Source organism: Balaenoptera borealis (assembly GCF_965194805.1).
Source record: "Balaenoptera borealis genome assembly, chromosome: 2".
In the NCBI taxonomy this organism is placed as follows: domain Eukaryota; kingdom Metazoa; phylum Chordata; class Mammalia; order Artiodactyla; family Balaenopteridae; genus Balaenoptera; species Balaenoptera borealis.
This window is the reverse complement of record NC_138867.1, coordinates 180611018-180638508: the sequence shown is the minus strand read 5'-3', so window position 1 is coordinate 180638508 and position 27491 is coordinate 180611018. Positions and strand designations below refer to the sequence as shown.

General features: G+C 59.6%; 1 protein-coding gene across 3 annotated transcripts in view; it reads right to left on the bottom strand.

Moving 5' to 3' along the window:
- The window catches only part of MLLT1 (MLLT1 super elongation complex subunit), a 129413-nt gene that overhangs the window by 4279 nt on the left and 97643 nt on the right, over positions 1-27491 (bottom strand). For 2 of the 3 annotated variants that reach the window (XM_082380632.1, XM_082380633.1), the window contains exons 4-8: positions 13933-14076; positions 10658-10783; positions 6293-6847; positions 1993-2080; positions 267-375 (exon numbers count right to left, since the gene is read on the bottom strand). In XM_082380632.1, coding sequence (XP_082236758.1) covers positions 267-375; positions 1993-2080; positions 6293-6847; positions 10658-10783; positions 13933-14076 — 1022 coding nt within the window. The remainder of the gene's footprint in view (positions 1-266; positions 376-1992; positions 2081-6292; positions 6848-10657; positions 10784-13932; positions 14077-27491) is intronic. The other variant, XM_082380634.1, reaches the window with a different exon arrangement.

Sequence of the window (27491 nt, the reverse complement as noted above, 5' to 3'; positions counted from 1 at the left end):
GTGATGGACTCCCCTCCCTGAGCGTCCTGCCCCTCCCTGCCAGACAGCCACACCCTCCAGCAGTGGGAGGAAGGATGCCCCCCGAGGCCCCCAGGCCCCCCTCAATGCCTAGGCAGGGCGCCGCCTGGTGGGCTCAGAGGCTCCCTTTGCCTCACCCCGGGGAGCCCCCGTCCTGGCCCACCTCCTGGAGGCCCCACGATTACAGCAGGGCCAGGCAGAGCTGCCCCGGTGCGCCCAGGCCCACTCCTCCCCGCCGGCCCAGGCACCTGGAGTCCCTCCCTGCGTTCGTCTTGCCAGCGGCCTCCTCGCCTGACGAAGAGTCGTCCTCGTCAGACTCCTCGGACTGCAGGTCCTCCACCATGGAGCGCAGGGGTCCTGGTGAGGGCCGCGAAGGAGGGAGGGGGGGAGGGAGGGAGGGAGGGGGAGAGAATGGGGTTCAGGGCTCCACCTGCACCCCAGAGTCCCCTCCACCCCCAGGGCCACGTGGAGCTCCTTGATGCCACGACCCCCAAAACGCACCCAGGCAAACCCACCTCGGAGGTTCCTCTGGCCAGGTGGGGCCTGCCGCCCGTCTCCAAGCACTGCCCCCGTGGCCACCCCCTCCTTAAGAGACCCCTGGCTCCCCCCACCCCTACCTTCCTGGCCCTGCTCACAGGCCTCTGGCCCCTGGCCCAAGACAGGACCGCAGGGCCCCTCCATTGCAAAGGGAAGGAGCAGCCCTCCTCTGCTCTGGGTGCTGGGATCAGAGCTCTGCCCGCAGGCAGGACGAACCAGCCCTGGCTGAGGAGGGCGAGGCGGCCCGAAGCGTGGCCCACAGAACACCAGCCCCCCAGCCCGCGGCCCTCCTCGGGCCTGCCCAGCCCCGTGGCAGGCCCCTCCACTGCTCCCGGCCCACCGTCCTCCCCTTTCTCCAGAGACACTCGGTTCCAGTCCCCTACAGACGGCATCTTGGTTTATATTCCTGTTACCAAGGCAACAGAGGGACACAAAGCCCTCAATTACCTTGGTCATGTGATCCTGCGCACGGCAGGTTCCCCCCTCCCTTCCCCGTAGATAAGAACCATTGGAGAGAGTGTGGGCTTGGAGCACCCCATCCCCCAGCCCCCTCAGGACTGCGTGTCTTTATGTCAGGCCCCCCGGACTACGCTCGCCTCCCCCAGCTCTCCCCCACCCTCCAAAAAGGATTGCAGGCCGTGGAGGAAATTCTCAATCCGATCCACCAGAAGAGGTGCTTCCAGTGCAAGGGCGGGCAGAGGTCGGCTGGGCCAGGAAATGGGTCTGGTGCCACCTCCCCACAAGTACCCCAGGCGGCCTGCAGGGAAAAGGCAGCACTGCAGGCTGCGGGGGCCTGGGCCGAGTGCTGGCCAGGCACGCGGCAGGAGCGGAGCGCTTGGCTGGGTGGCTGAGGCAGAGGAAGGGACCCTGCACTGGCCAAGTGAGCCTCCATCTGGGAGGAGCTGGAGAGGAGGCTTCTGGCAAGGGCAGGGCGCAAGTCACAACAGGCCCCTTCGCCGCAGACCCACAAAGCACAGCTCAAAGCCCTGTCGCACAGATGGGGCAAAGCTGAGGGCCCAGGCGACGGACAGCTGGCGGTCGGGTGACCTGTGCCGGTTTTGCTTTTAACACCGGCCCCCTGAGCATCCACACGCCTATGGACATGGATCTCTGGGGCCCGGTCCAGGCAAACAGCGTATCCTGAAGTGAAACCCTGGGCAAGCTCAGCCCAGGCTCAAGCCTCCCTACCCTCCCTCGCCCCCTGCCCTCGGGTTTTTCCGGCCGTGGCGGCAGCGTTCAGACTCAGGGTGTGCTGAAACTCGGGCACTAGCAAGCCCACATCGGGAAACTCCTTGTGAACCCCTGGACTCCAGAGCAGACCCAGTGCCCCACTGGCCTCCGGGAAGGTCAGGGGGCTGCTCCCAGAGCAGTGAGCCTTTCCACCAGAAACCAGCCCCATGCGTCCCCACCCCGGCTCTCTCCTTTCCCAGCACACACCTTGACTGTGGTTCTGAGATGGCTCAAAATCCGAATCCGAACTGGAGTCGGAGCTGGAGCTGGAGTTGGATGGGCTCGACTGGGCGGACTTCACCCCACGCACGGCAGGGCAGGCGGGGCAGCAGGGAGAGAGGACAGCAGTCATCTTTCAGTCCAGAGAAAAGGAGCCCTCCGGTGGCGGGGACAGCCACGCAGGACGCCCCAGATACGCACTCAAAAGGCCGCCAAGGCGCCAGGCCCCAGCACCCGAGACCCTGACCCCATCCCACCTCCTCCTCCAGCCCCAGGACGCCGCCGGTGTGCATTCAAAATGCAACCAATGACCTTTCTTTTCCCACCGAGGGACTTTAAATCTCCAGCCACGCCTGGTGCTCCCACCTGCCCAGGCAGGAGGACAGGGCTGAGGCAAGCTCTTGCCGCACGGGGACTGGGGGCGGGCGGGGGGCAGGCGACTGTGGCTGCCCTCACTTGTGGGCCCTGCCCTCCTCCGGCGAGAGCAAGCTGGCTGGTGTGCGCTGCGGCCAACAGCTGGAAGGTCCGAACAGGAAAGGTGGGTGCGTTCTCATCCGGCCCCCCATTTCCTCAGTCTGTCCTGAGGCTAAGTAGCGACAACAAGCTGTCTCCCTGTCACCGGGTGCCCCTGAGGTGACGATCAGTGTGTGGGCAAGTGACAAGCACTGGAGGACACGGTGGATTCACAGCCGCCCCAATGCACCCAGAGCTGGTCACATCCCCCTTCTCCTCTTCCTTTAGCCCTGACTCGGCCACCAGGGGGCAGTAAAAGCCCAAACTAGGACCCCAGGCCCTAGGACACCAGGGCGTAAGTAGCATGGGGCGGCACCTCCCACTTGAGAGGCCTGCGTGGGGAAGGGGCTGAGCCAGAACTGGGTGGCGCCTGCTCCGGGCCCTCAGGAGAAACAACAGGCTCCTGCACAGGTACGCGCAGCACAGTGATGAGCCCGGGGCCGGGGGCTGGGCCAGACTGGGCTCCAATGGGCAGAGTCCATGGCTCAGAAAGCCTGCCAGCCCAGGGTGCCCAGACGCCGTCCAGCCTTCTGTCCTCGGGGACTGTCTGGGGGAGCTGAGCAGCCTGAGCAACTGGAAGGGGCCAGGAGACAGGCGGAGGCACCCAGCAGTGTCTCCTCAATCCTGGCACATGCCGCAGGAGAGGAGACCCCAGGAGAGGAGCCCCTCCCGCTGGCCCGTGGGCCAAGGGCAGCCCCAGCTCCCAGAAGGAGACCCGGGAAGGCTCAGGTCTCTCCTCAGCAGACCCAGAGAAGGATCCCACCGCCCGGGCACAGAATGCTTTCCAGCTGAAGAGCTGAGGGCTCCCTCCTCTGGGGTCTGCCACCGCCCAGCCCGACCCGCTCCGGGCCCTCCCAGCACGCCCCTGCCAAACGTTCCCGACTTGCTACCTTCACACGGGCCAGTGGTGTGCCCTGAGGAACCCTCCCTGGGAAACCAGCCTAGACTGCCGTCAACCACTGTCCACTGGGTGGGTACCACTCAGACCAATGTGTGACCCTCCCCACCCCCAAAAACGGGCCTGGAGCCACATGGTCCCCCCTGCATGCACACCCCTGAGTTCTTATTCTGGCTCGGAGGTCCTGGCTTCTGACCTTGGCTTTCTCACCAACTGGCCAAGGCAGCTCCTGGTTTTAAGCCTCAGTTTCGCCATCTGTAAAAGAGCTGCCCTGCTGGCCTCTGCTAAGCACATGGAGGTCGATGCCAACTGCGCTTCCGACCTCTGGGGCAGGGAATTCGGACAGAGCTCCGGGGCACGGAAGACCTGGCTGGGAGGCCACCAGCACGCAGGCCCGGGCCAGCAGGCTCAGGAAGGTCCAGGGCAGGGCAGCACCTGCTCTGTCCTGACAGCGCAGGCCAGGCGGGCTTCTCAGCCACACTCGTCCCCTTTCCTTCCACATGAATCCAAGGGGCGGGTGTGGAGGGGAGGGGGGGAATCTGGAAGTGGTTTCAGCCCCAAGAGCCTAATGGTTCCTGGGGGTCAGAAAAGCCCTCGAGAGGCTGCCGACGTGTCCTGGGGCTCAGGCCACACGGGGTGTCCAGAAGGAGGGTGGAGGGCCCGCTGTGCTCCCAATGCTCCGGGGCCCGTGACTGAAAGGGACCGACCGTCAGGAACCCCACAGCCAAGGAGACCCCAGAGGAGCAGCCAGAGGAGCTGGGGGGCTCGGCCTGGGACTCAGACGAGGAGCTGCCCGGCCCCTCTGAGGGCCGAGGGGGAGGAGGAGACTCGGGCTCCACGCAGCGGTCAGAGCTTTCCGGCAGTGGCGCCCACTCGGCCTCCAGCGTGGGCTGGCCGGAGACAGGCAAGGGCAGCTGCGGAGGCCCGGGCCTGGAAGGCCGTCTCGCCCCCTTCGCCGCGGCCACCTGTGCCTCGCCAGGTCCCGGGATCAGGACAGGTGAGCCACTGTCCAGCAGCCCTAGAGACCCCCCGGGCGTGCTGACAGCCCAGACCTGCCGTCAGAAGTCTCTCAGCGTGCGGGATGCGCCTCTTCAGCCAGGAGAAAGCCCTGGGCTTCCTTGAGCAATTCCAGCCTCAGGGCCGCGGTGGCCAAGGCCACAGACACTGGACACCCAGCCAGCCCCCGCCCCGAGCAGGCGGAGGTAGCTGCCCACAGTGGCACGGGTGTTCACAACAATCACAGCAGGACGCCAAGGTGGACACCCGGGGCCAGGGCGCCAACATTCAGCTGGGGAGGCAGGGCTCAGGGAGGCCTCCACCTCTTCCCTACACAGGTGCACCAGCCTTGGGCACAGGAAGGTCTCTCTGGAAGCAGCTGAGGCGGACAGGAGGGAAGGGCACCAGCCCAGAGCTCCGGGTCTGAGCAGACAGAAGAGAAAGAGATGCTAGACGGGGCGCTATGAAGCACCCAAAGAACCTCCGGCAACCGAGAGGCGGCTGGGAGGGCCCTGGACTCCCAGGAGTCTCCAAGTAAGAGAGACGTTTCGGGGTTCTGCCATCCTCAGGTTCACTGGCAGACAGTCTCCTGGGCGCAAGAAGCGCTGGGCGTATGACATCACCAGCCCTGGGTGCCCCTAATTGTGGGGATGCACTGTTACTCATGAGCCAAACTGTCACCCCCAGCCACCTCCAACGAGGTGCCCCTGGAAGCCGCACGCTCACGACATCGGTGCTACTGACAAAAACCACCTCTGGCTTCACCTCTGGGAACCACTTTCAAAGTCCCAGTGGCTCTCTGAGCAGCTATGCTGGAGACAAAGCTTCTGCCTTTGAGAGTGAATAAGAGTTTGGGAACTATAAAAGGCCACTGAGAGCTTCCCTGGTGGCGCAGTGGTTAAGAATCCGCCTGCCAATGCAAGGGACACGGGTTCGAGCCCTGGTCCGGGAAGATCCCACATGCCGCGGAGCGACTAAGCCTGTGCGCCACAACTACTGAGCCTGAGCTCTAGAGCCTTCGAGCCACAGCTACTGAAGCCCGTGTGCCTGGAGCCCGTGCTCCGCAACAAGAGAAGCCGCCACAATGAGAAGCCCGCGCACAGCAACGAAGACCCAATGCAGCCGTAAATAGATTAATTAATTTTAAAAAAAAGGCCACTGAGGGCCGGGGCGGATGATACAGGTGAGGGGGTCAATCGCTCACTCATCCATCCGTCCATCCAACTATGCATGCATCCATCCATCCCTCCAAGTCCCTGTTCGCTGACTACCAGGGGCCAAACAGCATGCAGAAATGACACGGCCCTCCAAGGCCCGGAGAGGTCTGGCTACCCAGTCAACAATCTGGCTCCTAGCTCTTTTGTGACTCAAGCCGTCTCTGATGGCGACATTCAGAGCCGCATGGAAATGCTGCTGCAGGAAAAACCCAGAACCTCTGGCTCCCAGACCCAGAGAGTGGGATGAAAACACACAGGGACACCACACCACGAGTGGAGGGAGGGGGTGCCCTGACTGACCGAGCCTGCGGCAGCCGGGGAAGGACTCCATGGTGAGACACAATCGCCCACCCTGACCCCAAAGCGGCCAGTGAGACCCTGGCCCACACAGGGGGCAGCCCGAGAAGAGCTGTGAACCCAGGTACCAGTATCACGCTCAACTGGGACCCTTCATCCCAAGCACCGTCCACACAGATCTCATGAGGCGGCTTCGTCACTCCCAACGTAAGGGGAAACTGAGGCCTGGCAAGGCACGGAGGCTGCCCAAAGCTACAGGGAGCAAGTGGGCGCCCAGGGCTCCACACCGCAGCCCCCTCGTAACGTCCGCGCGGCTCAGAGCCAGCAGAGAGAGGACGAGGTGGGGCGCGCGAAGGAGCCACCTCACCTCGGTCTTGAAGGAGGCCTCGTCCTCCGAGTTGGACTCCTCCACCTCCGGGGGCTTTTTGATCTCCCTGGGCTCGTTCTCAGCCTTGACTTTCTCCCCTTTGGCACTGCCCTTGTCCTTGGCCGGCTTTTTGTCCGAGAAGGAGGAAGACGAGGTGCGGGGTGAGGTGCTCGGGGCGCTCCTGGACCCCTTGGAGCTGCTCTTCTTCTGCTTTTTGGCGCTGGGCTTGGGCGAGTCGGCGGCGGCCGGCCGCTTGCTGGAAGACTTGGGCGGGGGCGGCGGTGGGGGCCCGCCTTTGGGGGACATGCTCTCCAGTTTGGTCTCCTTCAGGGCCATCTTGGGCTCCTTGAATGCGGCCTTGGGCGGCGGGGCTTTCTCCTCCTTGGGCGGTCGGCCCTCGCCCAGCTTCCGCGCGGCGTCCTTGGCGCTCCTGGCCTGCTCGCGCTCCGGCTCCTTGGAGGCACCCCTGCTCTCTGAGTCCTTGCGCGGCCGCTCCCGGTGCTCCTTGGTCGTCTTGTGGGCCTTGCAGGCTTTGCCACTCTCCCTGCTGGCGTCCTGCAATGCCGGGCAGGAGGGGGACACGGTCAAATGGCATCTCGGGGCCGCCCTGCTCCGCCTCCCACAACCCCTACAAAGTATAATCCACCTGATTCAGACTCAGCTAGAGAAAATCTTCCATAAAGCGAAAAAGTAAGGCAGCAGGTGAGAGTTTTAAATGGAGCTGTCCCTTTAAACTACTAGGAAGTGTCAGCAGGTCCCAGGCGGCTGCAGGCTAAGACTCCCCTGAGGGATTCAAGAAGAGCACACGGTGAGTCAGATACAGACAGGCAAGCCACACCGACCCACTCCCGCTCCAGCGCCACGCAGCTTCCCGCGGGGCTGCTGCGGCGCGGGGGCTGGGGGCGCCAGCAGGCGGGGCCTCTCCTCTGTCCCCATCAGAGCCAGGCGCCTCCCCAGGTCGCCCCACCCTGCCTGGAAGGCCCGGCTCTGGCCCGGCCTGGCCCCAGTGCACGCCGGCACCGCAGCTCTTTGATCGCCTTTTAATCTCCACAGTCAGCATTTACCGAGCGCCTGCCTGCCGGGTTCCCAGGCACTGCGCATGACTAACGGCTCCTAGACATCCCGGAACCCAAGCCGCCTGGGCAGCTTTTCTAAACCATGTGCAATGCCTGAGCCTCCGCCTCGGAAATTCAGAGGGTTGAGGGTGGAGCCTGGACTCTGGCGTTGATGAGCCAGGTCAGGGGGGCTCCCACTGGGGACAGAGGCAGTGAGCAGCCCTGCACCGGGCCGCCGCGCAGGCCGGGCTGGTGGACTCCAAGCCTGCACGCCTGTGCTCCCTCTGGGCAGGAGCAAGACCACCTACCTCACCGGGCGACGGAGCAGCGCGGGCAGGGAGTGCAGCCAGCCCGCCCCCAGGCAGCCAGCGCGCCCCCGGGCAGGAGCCCCGTCTGCCACCTTGCCGGGCCTGCTCCTCATCAACACCGCGTACACCGCGTCATCACCTCGCCGCACAGCCAGGGCTGCGGGACAGGTGCCCGCTGCCGTCAGCTGCCAGGATTCTGCCCCCGACTCTGTGGGACAGGTGCACGGCTGGGCACCACCAGCAGCTAGACCACAGGGGCCCACCTGGGCGGGGCCCCCCAAAGCAGCCACCCTCTACCAGCTCACCCCAAGTGCTGAGGGGACGGGCGAGCCAGGTGAACACCCAGCAGCTGGGCCTCTGCTTCCTGCGCTCACAGCCCCCAAGGGTGCAGCAACAGAAGCCTCCCAGCAAAGAGCCACAGGGAAAGACGGCACAGCCTAGAACCACCTCTGACCTACTGGAGTCCCCGTCTTCTTGTGGATCCACTACCCACACCAGTGCCAAAGGTTCAGGGCCAGCCCCACGTGGCCATGGGCTCCTGCCGCCTCCCTGGAAAGAAGTCGGCCCTGTGCCCTGGCCCCGGCCGTCACGTCACCACGGCAGCGGGAAGGGGTGCTCACACCACGAGCACCCCTTTAGAAGCCTGTGTAAAGGGGCACCCCTGGGGGGGCTGGTGTGTGGAATGGGGCCAGTCTCTGGGGGCTCCGCTCTCCAGCAAGCTGTTCCCCCAAGGAGGGAGGCAAGAAGCACGCCATCCTGGCCTCTTCCTGCAGCGTCCTCGAGCCCGCCTGGGCCACACAGTCCCAGCCCCGAGAGGTGGAGCGGAGCACCCCTGATGGGCACGACCGCCGACGGCCCCCCGCCCGGGTCGGCAGAGCCTCCCCGCTGTCCAGGGCCTGCCCAACTAGCAGGCGCCTCGGAGCGGCGGCTCTTCACCCGGAGCTCTGTACAGGCGCCCAAGAGCACAGGCCCTCTGAAGTCACACACTGAGTCTGGAGCATAATGTAGACGTTCCTGGGGCAAAGCCCCGCTGCAGTCATGTTCTCAAAGCTGTCAAGGACCCAGAATGATTAAGAACCAAGTGTTAGAGAAAGGCCCACCAGGCCGACTGGCTGACGTCAGACAAGGAGAGGCAGGGCGCCCTGAAGCTATAGGTGCACGAGTCCAGGGGGCGGCGGGACCAAAGGGAACAGCCACCTGCACAGTGAGCCTTCAGGGGGTCCCGGTCCTCGCCTGGGAGGCTCCACTTCCTGCCTGCCAAGCTACCCTCCGGGGGGCTGTGGGCAGAAACAGAACCACAGGGACCAATCCACCTGGGGCTGCAACAACCAGACTCTCCAGCGGCCCCCAGGCCCTACAAGGACCACCCCCTCCCTCCTGGCCCTTCTGCCTGGGGCATGCGGTCCGGCCAGTCAGACTCTGCAGGTCCAGGCAGTGGAGAATCCGTCGGGGGAAAGAGCAGGTGCTTCCTCAGCTGGAAGAAGAGGCCGATGACTCAGAGGCAGGACTGTGACAGCGGGCAGAGGGGGTCTGTTGGAGAGCCATCAGCAGAAACCTTCGCAGGGACCCCCTATGTCACAGCGCTCAGGGGCTGCAGAAAGATGCTGGACCGGGAGGGGTGAAGACGGAAGACCCTGCCTGCAGGCCTCCCAAGCCTCGCAGATACACCCACTGGCTTGGTGGTGGTGGTGGGGGTCCCAGGGGTCTCAAAGACCTCAGCAAGAGATGCCACCAGCAACCCCAGCAGACGTGGCTCTGTCGGCCACTGGAGTGTCCTCACCACCTGGGAGGGCACTTCTTAGGTGACTTGCAAGCGACAGGTACAGAAGAGATGGCAGTTCCCACTCTTCCTATTTTGCACCGACTTCCGAAAAACCGTGCGTGGCTCGGAGAAGCTGCCAAGATCGCTAGCAAGAATTTTTCTTCAAGTCCCACGAGGTTCAGGGAAAGACCCAGGAGGCCGGTGAGGGGAAGACCCTGGAGCCGCCCTCTGTACTTGAAGACTCTGGCCTCACGCGTCCAGAGGGCTTAAGTCAGACAGATCTGAGGATTTCAGAGACCTAGTGGCCTTGTGGAAAGTGCCAGAAAGACCTTGCCTGGGTGACGTGGCTCTCCTCCAAGGTTGCTGATGAGCATAAGGCTGTAAGACGGCCCAAGAGCTCAACCTGCCCCGCCTCAACCTGGCCCCCGACACCCGACAGGGAGTGAAGCAAGAAAACTGCCAAGATGAGAAATGGATAAACTTGCAGGGTTGGTGGCAGACGACCAGCAGCTGCCCTGAGAGCCAGGCGGAGCCTGGCCTCGGGGACACAGCTGTATAGGCGGCTGCAGCACGGGAGGCATGCTCACAAGCTTCCAGGTCCACTGCGGTACCAGCCTGAGGGCTCCGGAGGCCACTCCGGGACAGTTCAGAGAGAGAGGTGTCGGGAGGGCAGAGTGCCACCTGCCTGACTGGCCGAGAGAAGACGATGAAACGTTTCTTCTTGGGGTGAAACAGCTGGCTCTGCCACATGGTTCCACCCGGCCCTTCCCCCAGGTGAGCTCTCTCTGCCCAGAGCTGCTGCCAAAGAAGGAAGCGGAGCCTGGAGCAGCCGCGGGAGGGAGCGCCAGCCCCGACAGATGGGGCGTCCCAGTTACGCTCAGGAGGCAGCGGTGGACACGCTCTGTCCACGGCCCCCAGCCACGCCAGCCTCTCGGGGTTCTGTCCGAGTGGCCCTAGGCCCTCGGACTCGGTGAATGGGAGAACGGGGCAGGCTCCCTGAGCTCAAGAGGAACGGGGGAAGAGCCTGCGATCACTTGGCTGTCTGAGCGGTTCAGGAGGGCAAGCCTCCTGACGAAGGGGCAGAGCAGCCGGGCGGAGCGCAGAGATGTGCTCCGAGAGAGGATGCCAAGGGAGCGAGTCCGGGGACGGAAGGTCCAGCTCTGCGGAGGGGCGCCCTGAGCCCGGGCCCCGCCGCTGGGCCCCAGCGCTCCCACGTGACTGGGCCTTCCGCCTCACTAACCTTGGAGCCGTGGGACGGTTTGGTCTTCTTGGGGTCAGAGAAGGCAGAGAGTGGAATTGTGGGTAACATGGGGTAGTCGGGGCTGGGCCTGGACACCGTTTCTGCTCCTTCGGGCATTACCATCACCTAGTGATAAAGAAGAGACAGATGTTATCAACGAGCAAGGAGGCAGGCTGGAAATCCGATCGGCAAGAGGAAGCCGGCCTGCGGAGCTTCCCTCCGGGAGGGGCCGAGTGCCGAGAGCTGGAGCCAAGCGGGGCCGGGCAGAGAGCGAAGAGAAGCCGGGTCCCAGGATGGCTGGGCGCGGTGGGCCGGGCCGGCTGAGAAGACGCGGAGCCGTGGCCAAAGCTGCCCCACACGCGGCGGTGCAGACAGACCAGAAGCGCGGTTGGCACGGGCGGGAAGCCGGCCGGACACCCAGAGCAGGCAGCTGCAGCGGAGGGGGCCACCTCTGCGGGATGTGTGTGCCCGATGCCCTGGGCCCCGGGCCCTGGGGCCGAGCCCTCTTCCACCGTGAGGCGGGTGAGGTGGACAGACAGGGAGAGTGCGGCCAGGCCAGAGGAGAGCTGCGTGAGGTGGGCGCGGGGGGAGGGCCCAGAGGAGGGAGGGTCTGGGGTCCTGCTAGGAGGTGCCCGGGGAAACACCTGCCCACTCCAGCCAGGCTCCCGAGGCCCCGGCTGAAGAGGGGGAAGGCGGTGGGCAAGTGCTCGAAATACTGACACCGCAAATTGACCCTAGTAGCAGTCAGGAGCCTTCCAGGCGCTGATGAGACAGAATAAAAGAATAAAGTGCACATACAAAAAAGAAGAAAGCGTTTAGCTTGGTAGAACAGGCACCATGAATAACCCTGAGAACCTGGGATTCCCCGACGAGCCAGCGCTTCATCGCGGGGGGCCAAGGTCACGCCTGGCTGCGGGGACGCCGGGTCGAAAGGAGGGTGGTGGAGCCCCTCGCCCCCCAAGCCCTGCAGCGGGGCCCGAGGCGGTGCTGCTCGCGGGAGCCTGTCCGACCACCACGTTCTGAACCAGGCTCCCAGAAGCCGCCTGCCCCACCAGGCCTGGGATCACGCTGTTGGCGACCCGCACACTCCAGGCCACGGGGAAGCAACGGAGAGCGCAGCCCAGGAGAACGGCGGGGCCACGGGACGCCTTAGTGCGTCCACCCGCAGACCTTTTCCTTCTACTTTCGCTGCAACTTCTCTCCCTTCAAATGAAGGTCCCAGAGCAACCCTATCCCAGGACAGCACGTGGAGGCCTCCCGTGTCGCTGCCTCTCTGTGACAGCCCTTTGGGGCACATGGCTCCACGGGGACCCGTCTCACCCCTGGCCTCTGAAGGAGCCTCTACCTCTGCGCAGCTCAACTGCCGACGGGGCAAAGGATGAGACACAAGCTGAGGGGCCGGGCAACCGCCTGGCACAGCGGGAAGCAGCTCAGGTCACCGCTGAGGGTGCCTGAGCCTCACGCGAGGAGCGACCGGGCTCAGGCAACCCCGGGGGAAGGGGCCGCACAGAAAGCAGTCCTCGCGGGCTCACCGACGGCCCGCTCCTCCCGCGCTTCCAGCGCCGACATCGACGTCAACGCAGGCAGGCTCCGGGCCCATCCGCCACCGGATGGCAAAGGCGGCGCCACTGGGACCCAGAGCCCCAGAATGGCAAACAGGGACCAGGACTCAGGGCTCGGGAGCCACCGTCCCATAAAGGTCTCGGGCAGCTCCTAAGACCAGAAAGCACTGCTCTGCCATCAGCCTGGGGCCTGAAGCCCACAGCCCCAAAGGGCGAGAAAGTTCCTGACCAGCCAACCGGCTCTCCAGGCAGCCCCAAAGGGCCAGAACAGCCCCCAGCAGAGACCACAGGGCGGCAGCTCGCGGGCCTCCCTCCCTCCCTCCGAAACTGCAGGCCGCGCCTGCCCTCCCCACCTCCCTCCCCCGCCTCTGCACACCTCCTCCTCCCCCCCGCCCTCCGGTTTTATGTGTTTAGATGATGCTCACTGAACCTTCATCTCCTCAGAGCAAAGAAAACATCTTTTTTTTTTTAATTTCTAAAACTTTTTAGTTTTTAAAAAATAAAATAAATGACTATAAATGATACAACCAGTTTTCCCGTGTGACTCTAAAGGTTAAAAAAAAAAAAAAAAACTTTACGTGGGGAGCCAAGGTCTCGGTGCCTGGGTCCTGGGGCTCTGAGAGGCCCGTGGGCGCTCTGTGTGTCTGTCTCCCAAAGAGAGGTGACCACGAAAGCTTTGGAGGAACACCCGGAACACCTCTGGAAATACTTTGGAAAATATGTGGCAGCGAAAAGAAGGCAGAGAAGCAGAGCTGGGGGAGGACCGCTGAACCCGGCAAACTCAGGGCCAACATCTGTGTAAGCTGACTCTGCACCTCCCGGCTCTGTGACTGGACTCCGTCAGCCATCATGTGCTAGATTAGAATCGCACACTAATCTTTTACTAGGAACACAGCATAACTTAATCACGTATTCTGCGATGAATACGTGATTGCTTTCATATTTTTAAAAAAGTTTATAGAAAGACCCAACTGAATTAAGTGAACAGGAAAGGACTGCTCCCTAGAGCCAAAGAAACCCAAGCCAGACGCCCTGCACGCACTGGGGCTGTGGGCCTGCCTCCACGACACACACGCGTGCACACACAGGCTCTCGTGCCCCCGGCCCGACTCCTCCGTCCCAGGCTCGGGATGTCCGTGCGCTCAGCCCACCGCCCTCGGCGCAGCCAGTCCTCCTCCACGACCGAGCACCCCACCCCGCTCTCCAAGGGCCCTGCCACGTGCATGGGGATCGCTGGCCACACAGCTCGCTACGGAGACCTAAGTTCTGAGAGCCTGTGTCACCAGGACAAAACCGCCAGGAGCGCGCATCAGCAGGGAGCCCCTACAGAGCCGCGGCTGCTCCCCCCGATGACACGGCCCCGCGAGGCCTTGCCGATCTGGTTAAGACTGGCTCCGGCACTGCGCCAAGCTGACAGACCGGCCTCGCGCCCATTCCTGCCCCGCCCCACCTCCGTGGAGCGGGATGCTAATTACCCACAGCCAACAGAAGCTGCAGGGTAGCTAGAGGCTAGTCAGTCGCCCGCGGCGGACAACACCCTAGCGCAGACTCGGGACGCCTGCGTCCCGTCCAAAGCTGCTGGGCACCACCCGTGCAACCTGCCCCTCTGGGTCTGGGGTGCCCGACCACACGCTGGAGAGCCCCGGGCGCCCCCAGCACCAGGGCCGCCCAGCGCTGGGGGCCATGTCGGGGCACGTGGAGCGGCACACTCACCCCGCCGGCCATCAGCAGCTTGTACCGGAACTCCACGGTGGGGTTGTTGAAGGTGAGCTTCTCACAGCGCAGGTGGTTGACGGGCGGGTTGCCCTCCAGGTTCAGGAACAGGTCGTAGGTGAAGCAAACCTTCCTCGGCTCCTCCTTAAACAGAGAAAACAAGGGAGTCCACTCAGCGGGGTGTGCAGCCAGGCGGAGGCACTCCTTGCCGCCGGGCCTGCCCCCCTCTCCCCTCGGACCCTCCTCTGCTTCTCTGTGTGTGTGTGTGTGTGTGTCTCCCCATCGCTCCGCTTATGCAGAATAAATCAACTTACTATTTGCAGAGCGGCAAAGCAGGCCCCACGACAGAAATAAAGATCATCAGGAGGACGTTCTCAGCTGGTTAATGGAGCAGTCCTGCCGACGGTGTGCGGAGCCCCGCACACACATGCCCCTCAACCCTCAGCGCTCGGCCCACGGACGGGGAAGACGACGCTCCAAGACACACAGCTGCTCAGCGACAATGCTGAGACCGGACCCCAGGCTCTAGGACCAGATCCTGCAGCCTCAACCCCCGGCCCCTTTCCTGGAAGGGAAATTTCTCCAAAGACATACAGGCGGCCAATAAGCCCACGAAAAGATGCTCAACACCATTAACCACTAGGGAAATACAAACCAAAACCACAAAATACTGCCTCACACCCACTAGGATGGCAATTATTTTAAAAAAGGAAAATAACAAGTCCTGGCAAGGATGTGGAGAAACCAGAATCCTGGTGCACTGCCAGCAGGAAGGTAAAGAGGTGGTCCCTTTGGAAAAGTGTGTGAAAGTTCCTCAGAATGTTGACTACAGAGTAACTGCATGACCCATGTATCTCCCCTAGATGTATACCCAAAAGAAACGAAAATACACACTCACATAAAAACTCGTACGCCTATATCCACAGCAGCATCACTCACGATAGTCAAAAAGCGGAAACAACCCAAGTGTCCATCAACAGGTGAACGGATAAACCTATTGCGGCCCATCCATATAACAGAATGGTATCCAGCCACAGAAAGCAATGAAGCACTGACACATGTTACCACGTGGATGAACCTCAAAAACACGACGCTCAGTGAGAGAAGCCAGAGACAAAAGGCCATGCAGTGTGTGATTCCATTTACATGAAGCGTCAGACAGGCAAATCCACAGACAGAGAGTGGCTTCATGGTTGCCAGGGGCTGGGGGAGGGGAACGTGGAGACTAACTGCAAATAGGGATGAGGTTTCCTTCTGGAATGATGAGACCGTCCTGGAACTAGAAAACTGTGATGACTGCACGACCCTGTGAATACGCTAAAACCCACCAAATTGGTGTGCTTTAAGAGGGTGAATTTTCTGGTATGTGAACTTCACCCCCGTTTTCTAAAGTGCCATCCGTGGGAGAGAGAAAACCAGGAGCACGGGGAGCCAGTGGAGGTGTCTCAGCAGGGCACAGGTGAGCAAGGAGGGCAGGTCGGTCAGGCTGAGGAAGGAGGGGCAGGGCAGCTGAGCCCGCTCGCTGGCACTTCCCGGGCTGGCTTCTCTTTGCCCCTTCCTCCTGTGGTGGTGCACCAGGGCCCCGGCCGCCCCGCCATCCCTGGGCAGATGGCGCGTGGTGAGCGCGGTGAGCTGGTGATGCGGGGAGCGGGAGCCTGGCTGGCCACACGCCCGCTTCTGAACAAAGGGGACAGGAGTGAGGTCCTGCAGTTGCACTTGCGACGACTCTGTCCCCCCATCCAGGCCACAAAGGTAGAAGGTGCATCTGTCACGCGATGGAGCCGCAGACCCTGCCCTCCAGGAGCTGCCAGTCTGGGGCGGAGAAGACAAGTAAACAGGCCTTCTCGAGCCGACCCGACGCCACGGAGAGCGACCTGGCCCCTCCCCTGGCAGCCCCTGGCCCCAGGAAGAGTGGGTTTCTACCCCGCCCACCTGCACCAGACTTGGAAATCTGTCCCCCTGTGCAAGGTGCACAGTGACCTAGTCTGAGGTGATGAGATGAGGGAGGTCAGCCGAGGGAGGGCTTTCCTTTCCAAACCAAAAAAGTGCAAGAAAGTCTCAGCATTTCCCTTCTTCCTGCCGAACTGTGAGACGGTCCACGGTACACCTGCAGGCCAGCATCAGCCACGGCACAAGCGTGGAGGGAAGCCGAGAGCACCCCAGGCGGGCAGCCCTAGCACCACAGAGCTGCTGCCTCCCACTTCTTGTTAAGGAAGAGAAAGCAGCCCCCGGTAACCGCTGTTACGCCCCTACATGCGGCCAGTGCCCCTCCTCTGTGTCCACCCATATGGAGGCATTTGTCACACTGGGTGTGTGTCCCCACCAAGCTGGGAACCCCTGGAGGCAGCGGCTGTGGGGACTCCTGCCCTGCACCCCCCTCCCCGGGTGCTGGCCCTGGGGAGGCGCTCCATATTCGCCAAAAGAATGAAATGTGACCGCTGATAGGAGAGCGGCCTGACCCAACAGTGGGGGTGGGGAGCGGGCCAGGAAGCACCCGTGGAGGCTGTGACAGGCTTGGAGAACAGCTAGAGGGTGCAGAGAAGCGCCACAGGCCACAGCGTCCTCTCTGGGACCCCGAGAGTCCACGTGGCTGCAGCTGGAGGGGTGGACAGCAGTGGCAGCAGGGGACCCAGAGAGAAGGGCCTTGGCCGCCACTGAGAGGGTGAGCCTCATGCTGGGGGCAGAGGGCTCTACGGGGGTTGAGGCTGGGGAAGAGAGAGCCCAGATCCGTGTGCTGGGGAACAAACAGCCTCTGGCTGGCAGAACGTCTGTCGAGACTGGGAGCAGGGCCTGGAACTGGCAAACAAAGGAGGCGGGAGGAAGCAAGCATTTGTCCCGCTTTCCCACTAGGTAAACACACAGACGATAAGCGGGGTAAATGGCACAAACGTATCCCGGCTACTACATGAAGAAGGAACAAGACTACCACCGATCTGTGACTCCTGACGGGTCGGTCACCCAGGCACTGTCTGTCAACCCTGCCAACATCACCAGCACGGACCACCTTCCCGGGAAGACCTCACCTCCAGATTCAAGTGCACATTGTCAGGGAAGACACAGATCAGGGGACTGTGCTAAATGCAGACACCACGGGGACGAAAGCAGCAACAAGGCAGACGGTACCAAACTCTACAGGACAAATGACGCAGCTTCTCCAACAAATAAAGTGCAAAGAAACCAAAAAAAAAAAAAAAAAAAAGAAAAAGAAGGTAGAAGGAGAATCTATAGATTCAAAGAGACTTAGGAGACAACCCCCTGAACCACAATGTGCGGGTCCAGCCAAGATCCTGATTCAGACAGGAAAGAGCTTTAGGCTGGGGATCAAAAAATTGATAATTTGCAGGCGTGACACTGGTATTGTTATACTATTAAAAAGCTGCCCTGGGACTTCCTTGGTGGCGCGGTGGTTAAGAATCCACCTGCCAATGCAGGGGACACGGGTTTGAGCTCTGGTCTGGGAAGATCCCACATGCCGCTGAGCAGCTAAAGCCCGTGTGCCGCAACTACTGAGCCTGCGCTCTGGAGCCCGTGCACCACGATTACTGGGCCCGTGAGCCGCAACTACTGAAGCCCGTCCGCCTAGAGCCTGTGCTCTGCAACAAGAGAAGCCACCGCAATGAGAAACCTGCGCACCACAACGAAGAGTAGCCCCCGCTCACAGCAACTAGAGAAAGCCCGCGCACAGCAACGAAGACCCAACGTAGCCAAAAGTAAATTGATTTTTTTAAAAAAAGCAAGAAAAAATAAAAAGCAACCCTTATCTTTTAGAGGCACAGTCTGAAACGCTGACACGTGAAATGATGATGCCTGGGATTTGCTCCAAGAGGACGCAGGCAGGGGGTGGCAGGCCACAGACAGCTCCCAGGGGCCCATCCCAGCACCCCGTCTACTCCTGCAGGTGCTTCCAACTTTCCCCAGTCGCCTTCCGAGTGGACACAGGGCAGTGAGGCTACAGGCTAGGAGGAGGAACTCGGCTGAGGGCACCTGTGTGTCAGCAAGGGGAGGTCAGCAGACAGCTGGCTGTCCCCCTTGCAGGGCACAGGGTCAGGCTGGGCCTGGGGCTCGTCTCTCCTGCACAAGGCCTGCCCTCCCGAGCCTCGGCTTCCTCACCTGTAAGGTGGGAGGGTGAGCTACAGCCACAGGGCTCAGCTCTGCGCCATCAAGAAACGGAAACCACTGTTTTCACCAGGAAGAAGCGGAGGCTTGACGAGCGCACGTGGAGGTGCAGCCCATACACGAGACCCCCGCGGCTCAGAACCAGGCCTTCCTCTTGCCTCTACCCTCTCTGGGTGACACCCCCCCGCCTGCCGCCCCCCCCCCCAGCCTGGTGGTGCAGCTGCAAGGCTGGTCCAGCCACTCCCCCAGTCCCTGGCCCCTCAGCCAGCCCCTCCTCGTCTCCTCTGGACCACTCGCTGCCCCCACCACCCAGCTGCTTCTGCTGCAGCCTCCTCTCAACCCCATGGCGTTTGAACCGGCTCCTGGCTCATCCCCAACCCACTCCTTTAAAGCCCGCCAATGGCTTCCCTCCGAGGGCCTCCTCTGACCATGATCCCCAATCACAGCCTTCGTCACGGTCCACAGGACGCATGTCTGTTTTCTGTCCACCCACCCTCTGGACAAAGGGACCCCTTCTGTTCCTATGGGGCAGCGCTGAGCAAGCACCCATCTCTGCGGAATGTGCCCACGTACTCGTCTGTCCTACAGGAACTTCACGGGTGCCCGCCATGTGCCCACAGCAGGACCAGGGCTGAGGAGGGTCTCCAGCGTCCTGAAGCCCTCAGGGCAGCAGCGATGCTGACGTGCCGCCGACTGCTCTGTAAGTAACTCCGTGGAGCGTCCCTGAGGCCAGGCACTCTTCCAAGCACAGGTGCTCTTACTGTCCCCATTTCACAGATGAATAAACTGAACCAGAGGCAGAGCATACGCCCGGTGCCAAGAGGCCGGTCAGCGGGGAGCCAGGACGCCCTCCAGGCAGGCGGTATCCTCTGGAACCCCGGGCTCTTGGAGCGGTTCTCACACCCACACAAACCAAACAGGGCAACGCGCTGGCCCGAGACAGCGCCCAGGAGGAGTTCTCTGGGATGCCCAGGTGAGCGGTGAGGAGCAGAGCCAGGGGGCAGCATGTGGGCTGGGCAGGGGCCTCCCCCAGCACCCAGCATGTGCCCCAGCGCACACTGATGATCAGAGCTCCCTCGGGACAAGACCTGGGGCCTGAGAGGCTTAGGAACTTCCAAGAGGGTGGCGGACCACTTCCTGCCCAGCCCCCAGGACATCAGCCTCCTGAGAAAGCCAAGAGCCAGCAGCACCATGGCACCCCAAGAGCCAGCAGCACCTAGGTGAGCGGTGGCCAAGTTCAAGGGGTGCAGGGCAGCAGTCCCAAGAGTAACTAACATCCTTAGTCATTCCAGTGGGACCCCTGGACCCTCGGGATCCCGAGGCCGGCCTCAGGGGTTCTCAGGCCAGGCCCTGGGCCACTGGCCACAGGCCAGCATCTCTCTCCAGCCCCAGCAAACTAAGATGCGGAGGAACTGGCCAAACTGGTGTCAGCGCCCAAAGCCAGCAGCACACACACCTGTCCACAGCACGGGGAGTGCGGCCCATGGGGCCCGTCCAGGCCAACAGCCCCCAGCCCCGGGCCAGCTGACTGAAGCTCTGCATTGGGCCCCGTCCACCACCTCAGAAACCACCCCCAGGGCCATCTCCAGGGCCCCACTTTGTTGCAGCTGGCAGGGCTGGCCCGGAGGACCCCCAGGTCAAATGGAAGACTCCCGCAGCCTCACTAGCCGAGGAGGACCCCTGGTTCCTGAGGACCCTGGGGCTGTTTCCTCTGCCCTCACTGGTCCCTCACCTGTTCGACGTTCCCTGTGAGAGGCCCCGGGGTTCGCATATGCTGAGCTTAAAGGACAACCAGGTAAACCTGAATCTGACCATGGCTCTAGACCTAACTGGCAGTTTACAGGGCTGCAGTCAGCAACATCCCTGTGGGACCACAATACACCTGAAAATGCTTTGCAAGGGAGAGAAAGGCAGAGAGATGGAGAGAAAAAAGATTTAAAGAAGCTTAAGAGACACAGCAATTAGTAGCAATGTACTGACTTTATTTGAATCCTGATGTGAACAAATTATTTAAAATATATATACGTGAGACAGGGAAACTCTGATATTATTGGATATTTGACAGTATTAAAGAATTATTGATTTATTAATTTCTAGATTTGATAATATTGTTTTAGGTTTCGTTTTGTTTTTAAAGAGTCTTATCTTTTATAGACATGGGCTGAAACATTTACAGAGTAAACCAAATAGGATGCCTAGCACCTGATTCAAGACACGCTGGGTTACACAGCAGAGAGGAACACACAATGACACTCCAGTAGAGGTGTGAAAAAGAAAGAAAGAAGAAGAAAAAAGACACGCTGGGTTACACAGCAGAGACGAACGCACAATGACACTCCAGTAGAGGTGTGAAAAAGAAAGAAAGAAGAAGAAAAAAGACACGCTGGGTTACACAGCAGAGACGAACGCACAAGGACACTCCAGTAGAGGTGTGAAAAAGAAAGAAAGAAGAAGAAAAAAGACACGCTGGGTTACACAGCAGAGACGAACGCACAAGGACACTCCAGTAGAGGTGTGAAAAAGAAAGAAAGAAGAAGAAAAAAGACACGCTGGCTTACACAGCAGAGACGAACGCACAAGGACACTCCAGTAGAGGTGTGAAAAAGAAAGAAAGAAGAAGAAAAAAGACACGCTGGCTTACACAGCAGAGACGAACACACAAGGACACTCCAGTAGAGGTGTGAAAAAGAAAGAAAGAAGAAGAAAAAAGACACGCTGGGTTACACAGCAGAGACGAACACAGAAGGACACTCCAGTAGAGGTGTGAAAAAGAAAGAAAGAAGAAGAAAAAAGACACGCTGGGTTATACAGCAGAGACTAACACACAATGACACTCCAGTAGAGGTGTGAAAAAGAAAGAAAGAAGAAAAAAAAAGACACGCTGGGTTACACAGCAGAGACGAACACACAAGGACACTCCAGTAGAGGTGTGAAAAAGAAAGAAAAAAGACATGCTGGGAGCAGAGATGAGAACAGGCCCGCCTGCAGGTGAGTAAGTGCTGAAGCTGGGTGGTGGGCGCTACGTGGTGGTTTGCTCTGCTGCCCTCTCTACTTCTGCATCTATTTCTTGGTTTTCTATATTTAAAAGTTTAAATATACACGCCTGGCCCCCCCAGCCTTCCCCCCAGCTCTGCATTCGAGCATCTACTGACTACCTATGTGGGCTGCCTGTATCCTAGTACTGGGGACAAGGGTGCAGGCAGGCCCGGGGCCACCCTCCCACCGTCCCCAAGATCCTCCGTGGCCGCAGGTTTATGTGTCCCCCGCCCCCCGGCCCCACGTGCCGCCCTGCCGCCAGCACCCCTGCCAGCCCTCCCTGCGGTCAGGCGCCAGGCGGCAGGTTTTACTCAGCGCCTTATTTCATCCTCCAAAAGCTCTGAGAGTTAGTCACTGCTCTCACCGCCCCTCGGGCAAGGAAACTGAGGTTTCGTGGCATTTAATCATCCGCCAACGCCACACGGAACCAATAAAGGCCGGACACCGGGTCGGCACACCACAGCCTCGGGCGTGTGCAGACCCCGCGCTTCTGTGCTCTCAGCTCCTCCGGCCTGGCCCACGGGTCCCCAGCCCAGGCCGACCAGAACGGGGCTTCCAGGCGGCAGGAGAGAACTGCGGACGGCCAGGGAGAGACAGCGAGGGAAGCAACGCCTGAAATCCCACTGCCAGGATCGAGCCTACCCGCCTAGTAAACAAGTGTTCGGGGAGGGCCACTGAGGCAGCCTGCAGGAGTGACGGTGGCCCTCAGCTGGGGAGGGCAGGTCCATGATGGCTGGTCTAAGCTGAGGGGCTCGCCAAGCAGACAGCACGAAGAACTCGGCAGAGCTGCGGGTACTGACACAGCAGGGTCCACAGATATTTAGTTTGGAATTGCATCTCTCTTTCTCCCTCCCCCCCCCCCACTCACTCACACACATACACACAGAAGATGATGTTGTTTCTGGAAGGCGACTTACAGTGGTGACAGTGGCCACTTCAAGGAAACAGGCTGGAAAGGAGACCCGGATTCCTCGCAGCCTCCACATATCACCTTTGCACTTAGAAGTAAGAGAAGAACTTTAAAAAAGCGTTAAGGAAAGCAGTGCAATGTGGGCTGAAAACCGTGGGCTTTGGGGTCTGAGACCTCCTGGGTGTCACACTGCTGCCTTGCTGTGTGACACCGGACCTGCCACTCCACCTCTCTGAGCCTCGGTGAGAGGAGGAAATAAACCCCCAGGGTTCTGGGTGCACAAGGGAAGGCAGGAGGAGCGGCTGTGGCCGGCTGGCAGCACGGCATGGGCAGCAGCTGCCGGGTGGCCCAGGAGGCCAGGAGGCCGCCCCGCGGGTGACCTCAGGGCCTGCCAGGGCCGGGTGTAGGGGGCACAGTCACTGCAGTGCTGCAGGAGACAGCCAGAGAGGCAAACCACCGCGACGCCAGTCAGGACGGCCCGGCTGGAGGTCAGGGGTGCCAGGGACATTCTCTTTCCTTGAAAATGTAACTCTGACATCTGAACATAATGGTGCACGCCCACTGAGGGAAGCTCAGACAGAACACAGTGACCCAGGGGTCAGACTCCGGAGCCCGCTGGCTCCTGCACTTGCTGGGGACATCGAGCAGGTGACATCATGCAGGTGACACCACCAGTTCCTGCCCCGGCTTCCTCACCTGTGAAATGAAGTAACAGACCCCAGCAATGCTGGTCGCCATTCCCCAAGGACGTGGACAAGCTCCAAGCCCCGCTGCCCGTGGAGGAAAGCAAGAGCAAAGCCACAAATGCGGGACAGGAGGAAAGCCCACTGCTCTAGAGCAAAGCCTCACTCACACACGGATGTAAAACCCGCGGGGGAACGGCTGGAGACACACACACCACCGCTCACCCCTTAGGAGCAAAGACGCTGGGGACGGAGGCATGGGAAGGGAAGAGTCTCGCTGTTTCTTCCTGCTCTGCATGCTTCAGTGTTGTCTGAATTTTCGGTAACCTACGTCCTGAATATATCAGTGTACTGATAAGCAATTAGAAATTAAAACAAGGCAGCAGAAAGGCGAAGACTACAATTTAAAGAGCTTTGTATGGAAACAAATACTTTTATGCCTAAAGTTAGCTTCTATTATCTGGAGCCCTAACAATGGTTAGGCCCCAAGCGAACACCAAAAAGGGTGAGAAAGGAGCCAGCAATACAAACGCACACGTAAAATGGCAATCTGACAAGGAAACCTGGACCAAAACAGACAAAAAAGAAGAAAGGACGAGGCGTCCTGGGACGAACCCATGAGTGTGCTTGGAGCCCAAGGGGACCCAGGCTTCGCTGGTCTCCTCCCTGGACCTCACTGCCCCCCATCTAAGACCCCCCCCCATCCCCAGTGCTGTCAAGACAAAGAGACACAAGAACCAGGTATGCAAAAACGCGGATCACCTCTCAACCTGGGACTGAGGTTGCCTGAGCCGAAGCTCCATCCAAGAGAGCACCAGGGCTGATGCGGACAAGCCCCCTCCCACTGCCTGCGCCCCCCTCACTTTGGGGGGTGACAGTGCAAACGGCTCGGTCACACAAGTGGGTCAGGCCGCACCTCTTCTGTCGCTCATTCGCTCTTTCAAGGCATGTCTCTGCGGGGCTCCGCACCCACCCTCCAGGAAATACAGGTGCTTCTGGGGCCCCACGCGGAGGAGCAGAGGGATGCTACGGGGAAAGACGAACCGAGGCACAGCTGGCCGCCATCCACGCGGCCTGCCACACCTTGGCAGCCCCTGACCTTTTCCTTGGTCTCCTCCCACCATGTCCCCTCTGTCCTGGCTCCTTGGGGATCCACCAGCGAGGCCGACCCCCCCCGTTGCTTCGACCAGCAATCGTCCCCAGCGCAGAGCAGCCGCCAGCAGCCGCGCCGCAGAGGGCTGCCCGCCCCCTGAACCCAGCAAGGCCCCAGAGAGCCTGGGAGCCGAGGGGGTGTGCCGGGAGGGCGGTCCCACCAGGGCTGAGGGCCTAATCGCTCAAGACCCACTCTCACCCGCCGTCTCAACCCACACTGAGGGCAAGTGGGGAAAGCCTGACCGGCCGCCACCAGCAAGCCAGGCACCCAGAGCCGCTTCTGCCCGGGGGGCGGGGGAGCTGAGGACGTGGGGGCCAGAGCACCGCCCACAACATGTCGCCGGTTGAGCAACGCTGCCCACGCCGTCGTCCCCCCAGCACAAGTCAGCGGGAATGTCAAAGACGAGGCCTCTGAGGGTTTCCGGCTCAGAAGCCGGCCTCGCTGTTTCAACTTACTTTAAAACAAACAAACAAAAAATTCTTTCTGAATAAAGCCACGCAAACTTCCTAATAAAACGTACCAAGACACCCTTTCTGTGACTTCAGCTAACGGCATCTGAGAAAAGTCACGGAAAGTCAGGGATGGTGAGCACTCAGTGTCCAGTAACAGCTCGCTGCGGGGCGGGAGTGCAGGGCAGGGAGGACGTCTCATATTAGCAGAAAACCACCAGAGTACACTTCTTCACGTTTTACGTTTCTGAAAATCGGGCTGTGTCCTGAAGTCAGCAGGCACCCATGATGTGTTCTCTTTCTCCTCCCGAAGTGTGTCATTAAGTGGACGGTACATCTCACAATGAAGAGGGGCAGAGACCAGAGGAAACGGGGCCAAGGTCAGCTTCGGGGAAGTTTTCGCAGCCCAAACGGCCCAGCTGAGGGCTCCACACCCATGTGTGCCCAGGCCAGCGTTCACTCCCTAACAGACGTCCGCAGGGCACAGGCGAGGGCCGCCGGCCCGATGTGGGATATGACAGAGCAGGCGTCTCTGAACTCAGACGACCTCTCATCCCCACCCTGCCACTGACCCTCTTCTCTCCTCTTGGTCTCACCAATCGCTCCAAGCCAGAAACTCAGGACTAAGGGGCAACCAGCTTTAATTTGCAAAAGAAAAAAATGAGATCAGCTTGTCCGCACCTGCTCTCACCCAAGACCAAGCCCCCAAGCCCCCCTTCATGTGGATACTTCAGGGCCCCTGAGCCCTAGACACCGACCCTGCTTCCCCAGGACACGGACAAGTACTTCTCGCTTGTCAGCCACTGAGTTACTCCCAGGAAGGCCTGGGCCAGGTCTGCCAGTCATGTGACCGTGCTGCCACCAGACAACCTGGGACAGGCCCGGGAGAGGCGCCTCACCGCGGAGTCTGAGGCCAAGGCCACAAGATCTCGCAACCCAAGAGGCAGATGGACCCAGAGGGGTCAGAGGGATCGACCCCTCGCTGAGGGTCTAGAGCACACCCACCTGCCACGCACGGGCCTGAGGGGCCTTTTACACAGCGAGCGTGACCGCATCACACACAAGCGGGCTGATCTCTCCAATGCTCCCCAACGCGCTTACCCCTCCCACCCCGGCCTGCCTTTGAACCCACGTGTCCCCAACCCTCACCAGGAAGGGTGTCTTCCCATCCGCTGTGTCCCGCGGGCTCCCACCCACCCGCAAGGCTCTGAGTAAGCCTGGCTTCCTAAGGGAAACCTTTCTCGGCACCTCCCCCTTCACTTCTCAGCGGGTCCCTGTAACGCGCTGGCAGCACCCACGTCCCGGCTTCAGAGCACTGAGGACTGGTGCTGACCTCGCTGCCCTCATCCCTGCTTGTCCAGCGCCTCTTGCCCTGTCGGTCTGGGCGCTCCACCAGACGTGGGACCGGATCTGCTTTGGTCCTCATTGTGTCCGAGACTCGGTAAATATCTGCTGCTTGAATAAATCAATGAAACTGCAGCAAAAACAAAACAAAACAAAAACACCCCAAAAACAGGAGAAAAGCAATTCCCCCATCTCACTGTAAATAAATAAACTTTTCTAAAAACCCTCAACTGCAAAGAATAAATGACAATGGCATTGCCTTCTAGATACCATCTTCCTACAGGCAATTTCCTTCTGCCTCTTTAAACAGCTGTTTCCGAACACGCTGCCAGTGGGTGGGCTGCAAAAACAAACTCATGGGTTTTTAGATTCCCTTTGCCAGACCCAAAGCACAAGCCATTAAAGAAAAAACAATGATAAACTGGACTATCAAAACATAAAACTTTTGCTGGGCAAAAGATACTGTTAAAGAGAATGAAAAGACAAACCACAGTCTTGGAGAAAATATTTATAAATCATGTACCAGATAAAGAACTTGTATCCAGAGTATATAAAGAACTATTCAAACTCAACAATAAGAAAAAAACTAACCCAACTTAAAAAAAAAAAAAAAAAGACAAAAATTCTGAAGTCACTTCACTTCTACAAAGAAAATATATGAGTTGCAAATAAATACATGAAAAGATGCTCAAGTGTTATCAGCCATCAGGGAAATGCAAATCAGAATCTAATGAGACACTACTTCATGCCCACCAGGATGGCTGTAATCAGAGAGACAGAAAGTGTGGGCCGGGATGTGGGGACACTGGAACCTCGGACGTTGTTGGTGGGAAGGTAAAATGGGGCAGCTGCTGTGCCACACCGTCTGGCAGCCACTCAGAAAGTTAAACACAGCATTTCCGAAAGACCCAGCGATGCCATTCTTAGGTATATGCCCAAGAGAAATGAAAACATATAGGCTCAGAAAAACTTGTTCACAAAACAGCTAATAGGTGGAAACACCCCAAACGCCCAACAGCTGATGAATGGATACACAAAAGGTGATCCACTCTGAATGGAATATATTCAGCCATAAGAAGGAATGAAGCATGACACATGCTACAACATGGATGAACCTTGAAAACATTACACTAAATAAAAGAAGCCAGTCACAAAAGGCCACAGAGTGTGTGATTTCATTTATGTGAAACATCCAGAACAGGCAAATCCACAGAGACAGAGAGTGGATTAGTGGTTGCCAGGGGCTGGCAGAGGCAGGAATGGGGAGTGGCTGCTAATGGGGATGGGGTTTCTTTTGGGGTGATGGAAATGGTCTGGAATTAGTGGTGATGGTTGCACTCTATGTTTTTAGCTCTGAATATGCTAAAAACCAACGAAATGTACACGTTAAATGGATGAATTATATTGTATATAAATTATATCTCAATAAAGCTATTGAAGAGAGCTACCACTATCTGCCCATTAGAAAGGCAAAATGGGGGACTTCCCTGGCAGTCCAGTGGTTAGGACTTTGCCTTCTAAAGCAGGGGGTGTGGGTTTGATCCTGGTCAGGGAGCTAAGATCCCACATGCCTCCCGGCCAAAAAACCAAAACATAAAAAAGAAGCAATACTGTAACAAATTCAATAAAGACTTTAAAAAAAAAAAAAAGGTAAAAAGAAGACAACAGAGCTTATCAAGCGCTGGCGAGAACACAGGGCATCAAGACCCTCCTCCACTGCTGGCGAGGGTGCCAAGTGGCAGCCACTTCAGATGGCAGTGGGCAGTTCTCATAAAGTTCCACCTACCTGTACCGTGTCACCCGGCAACCCCCCTCCTGGGTATTTACCCAAGGGGACTGAAAACTTACATCCACACAAAAACCTGTCT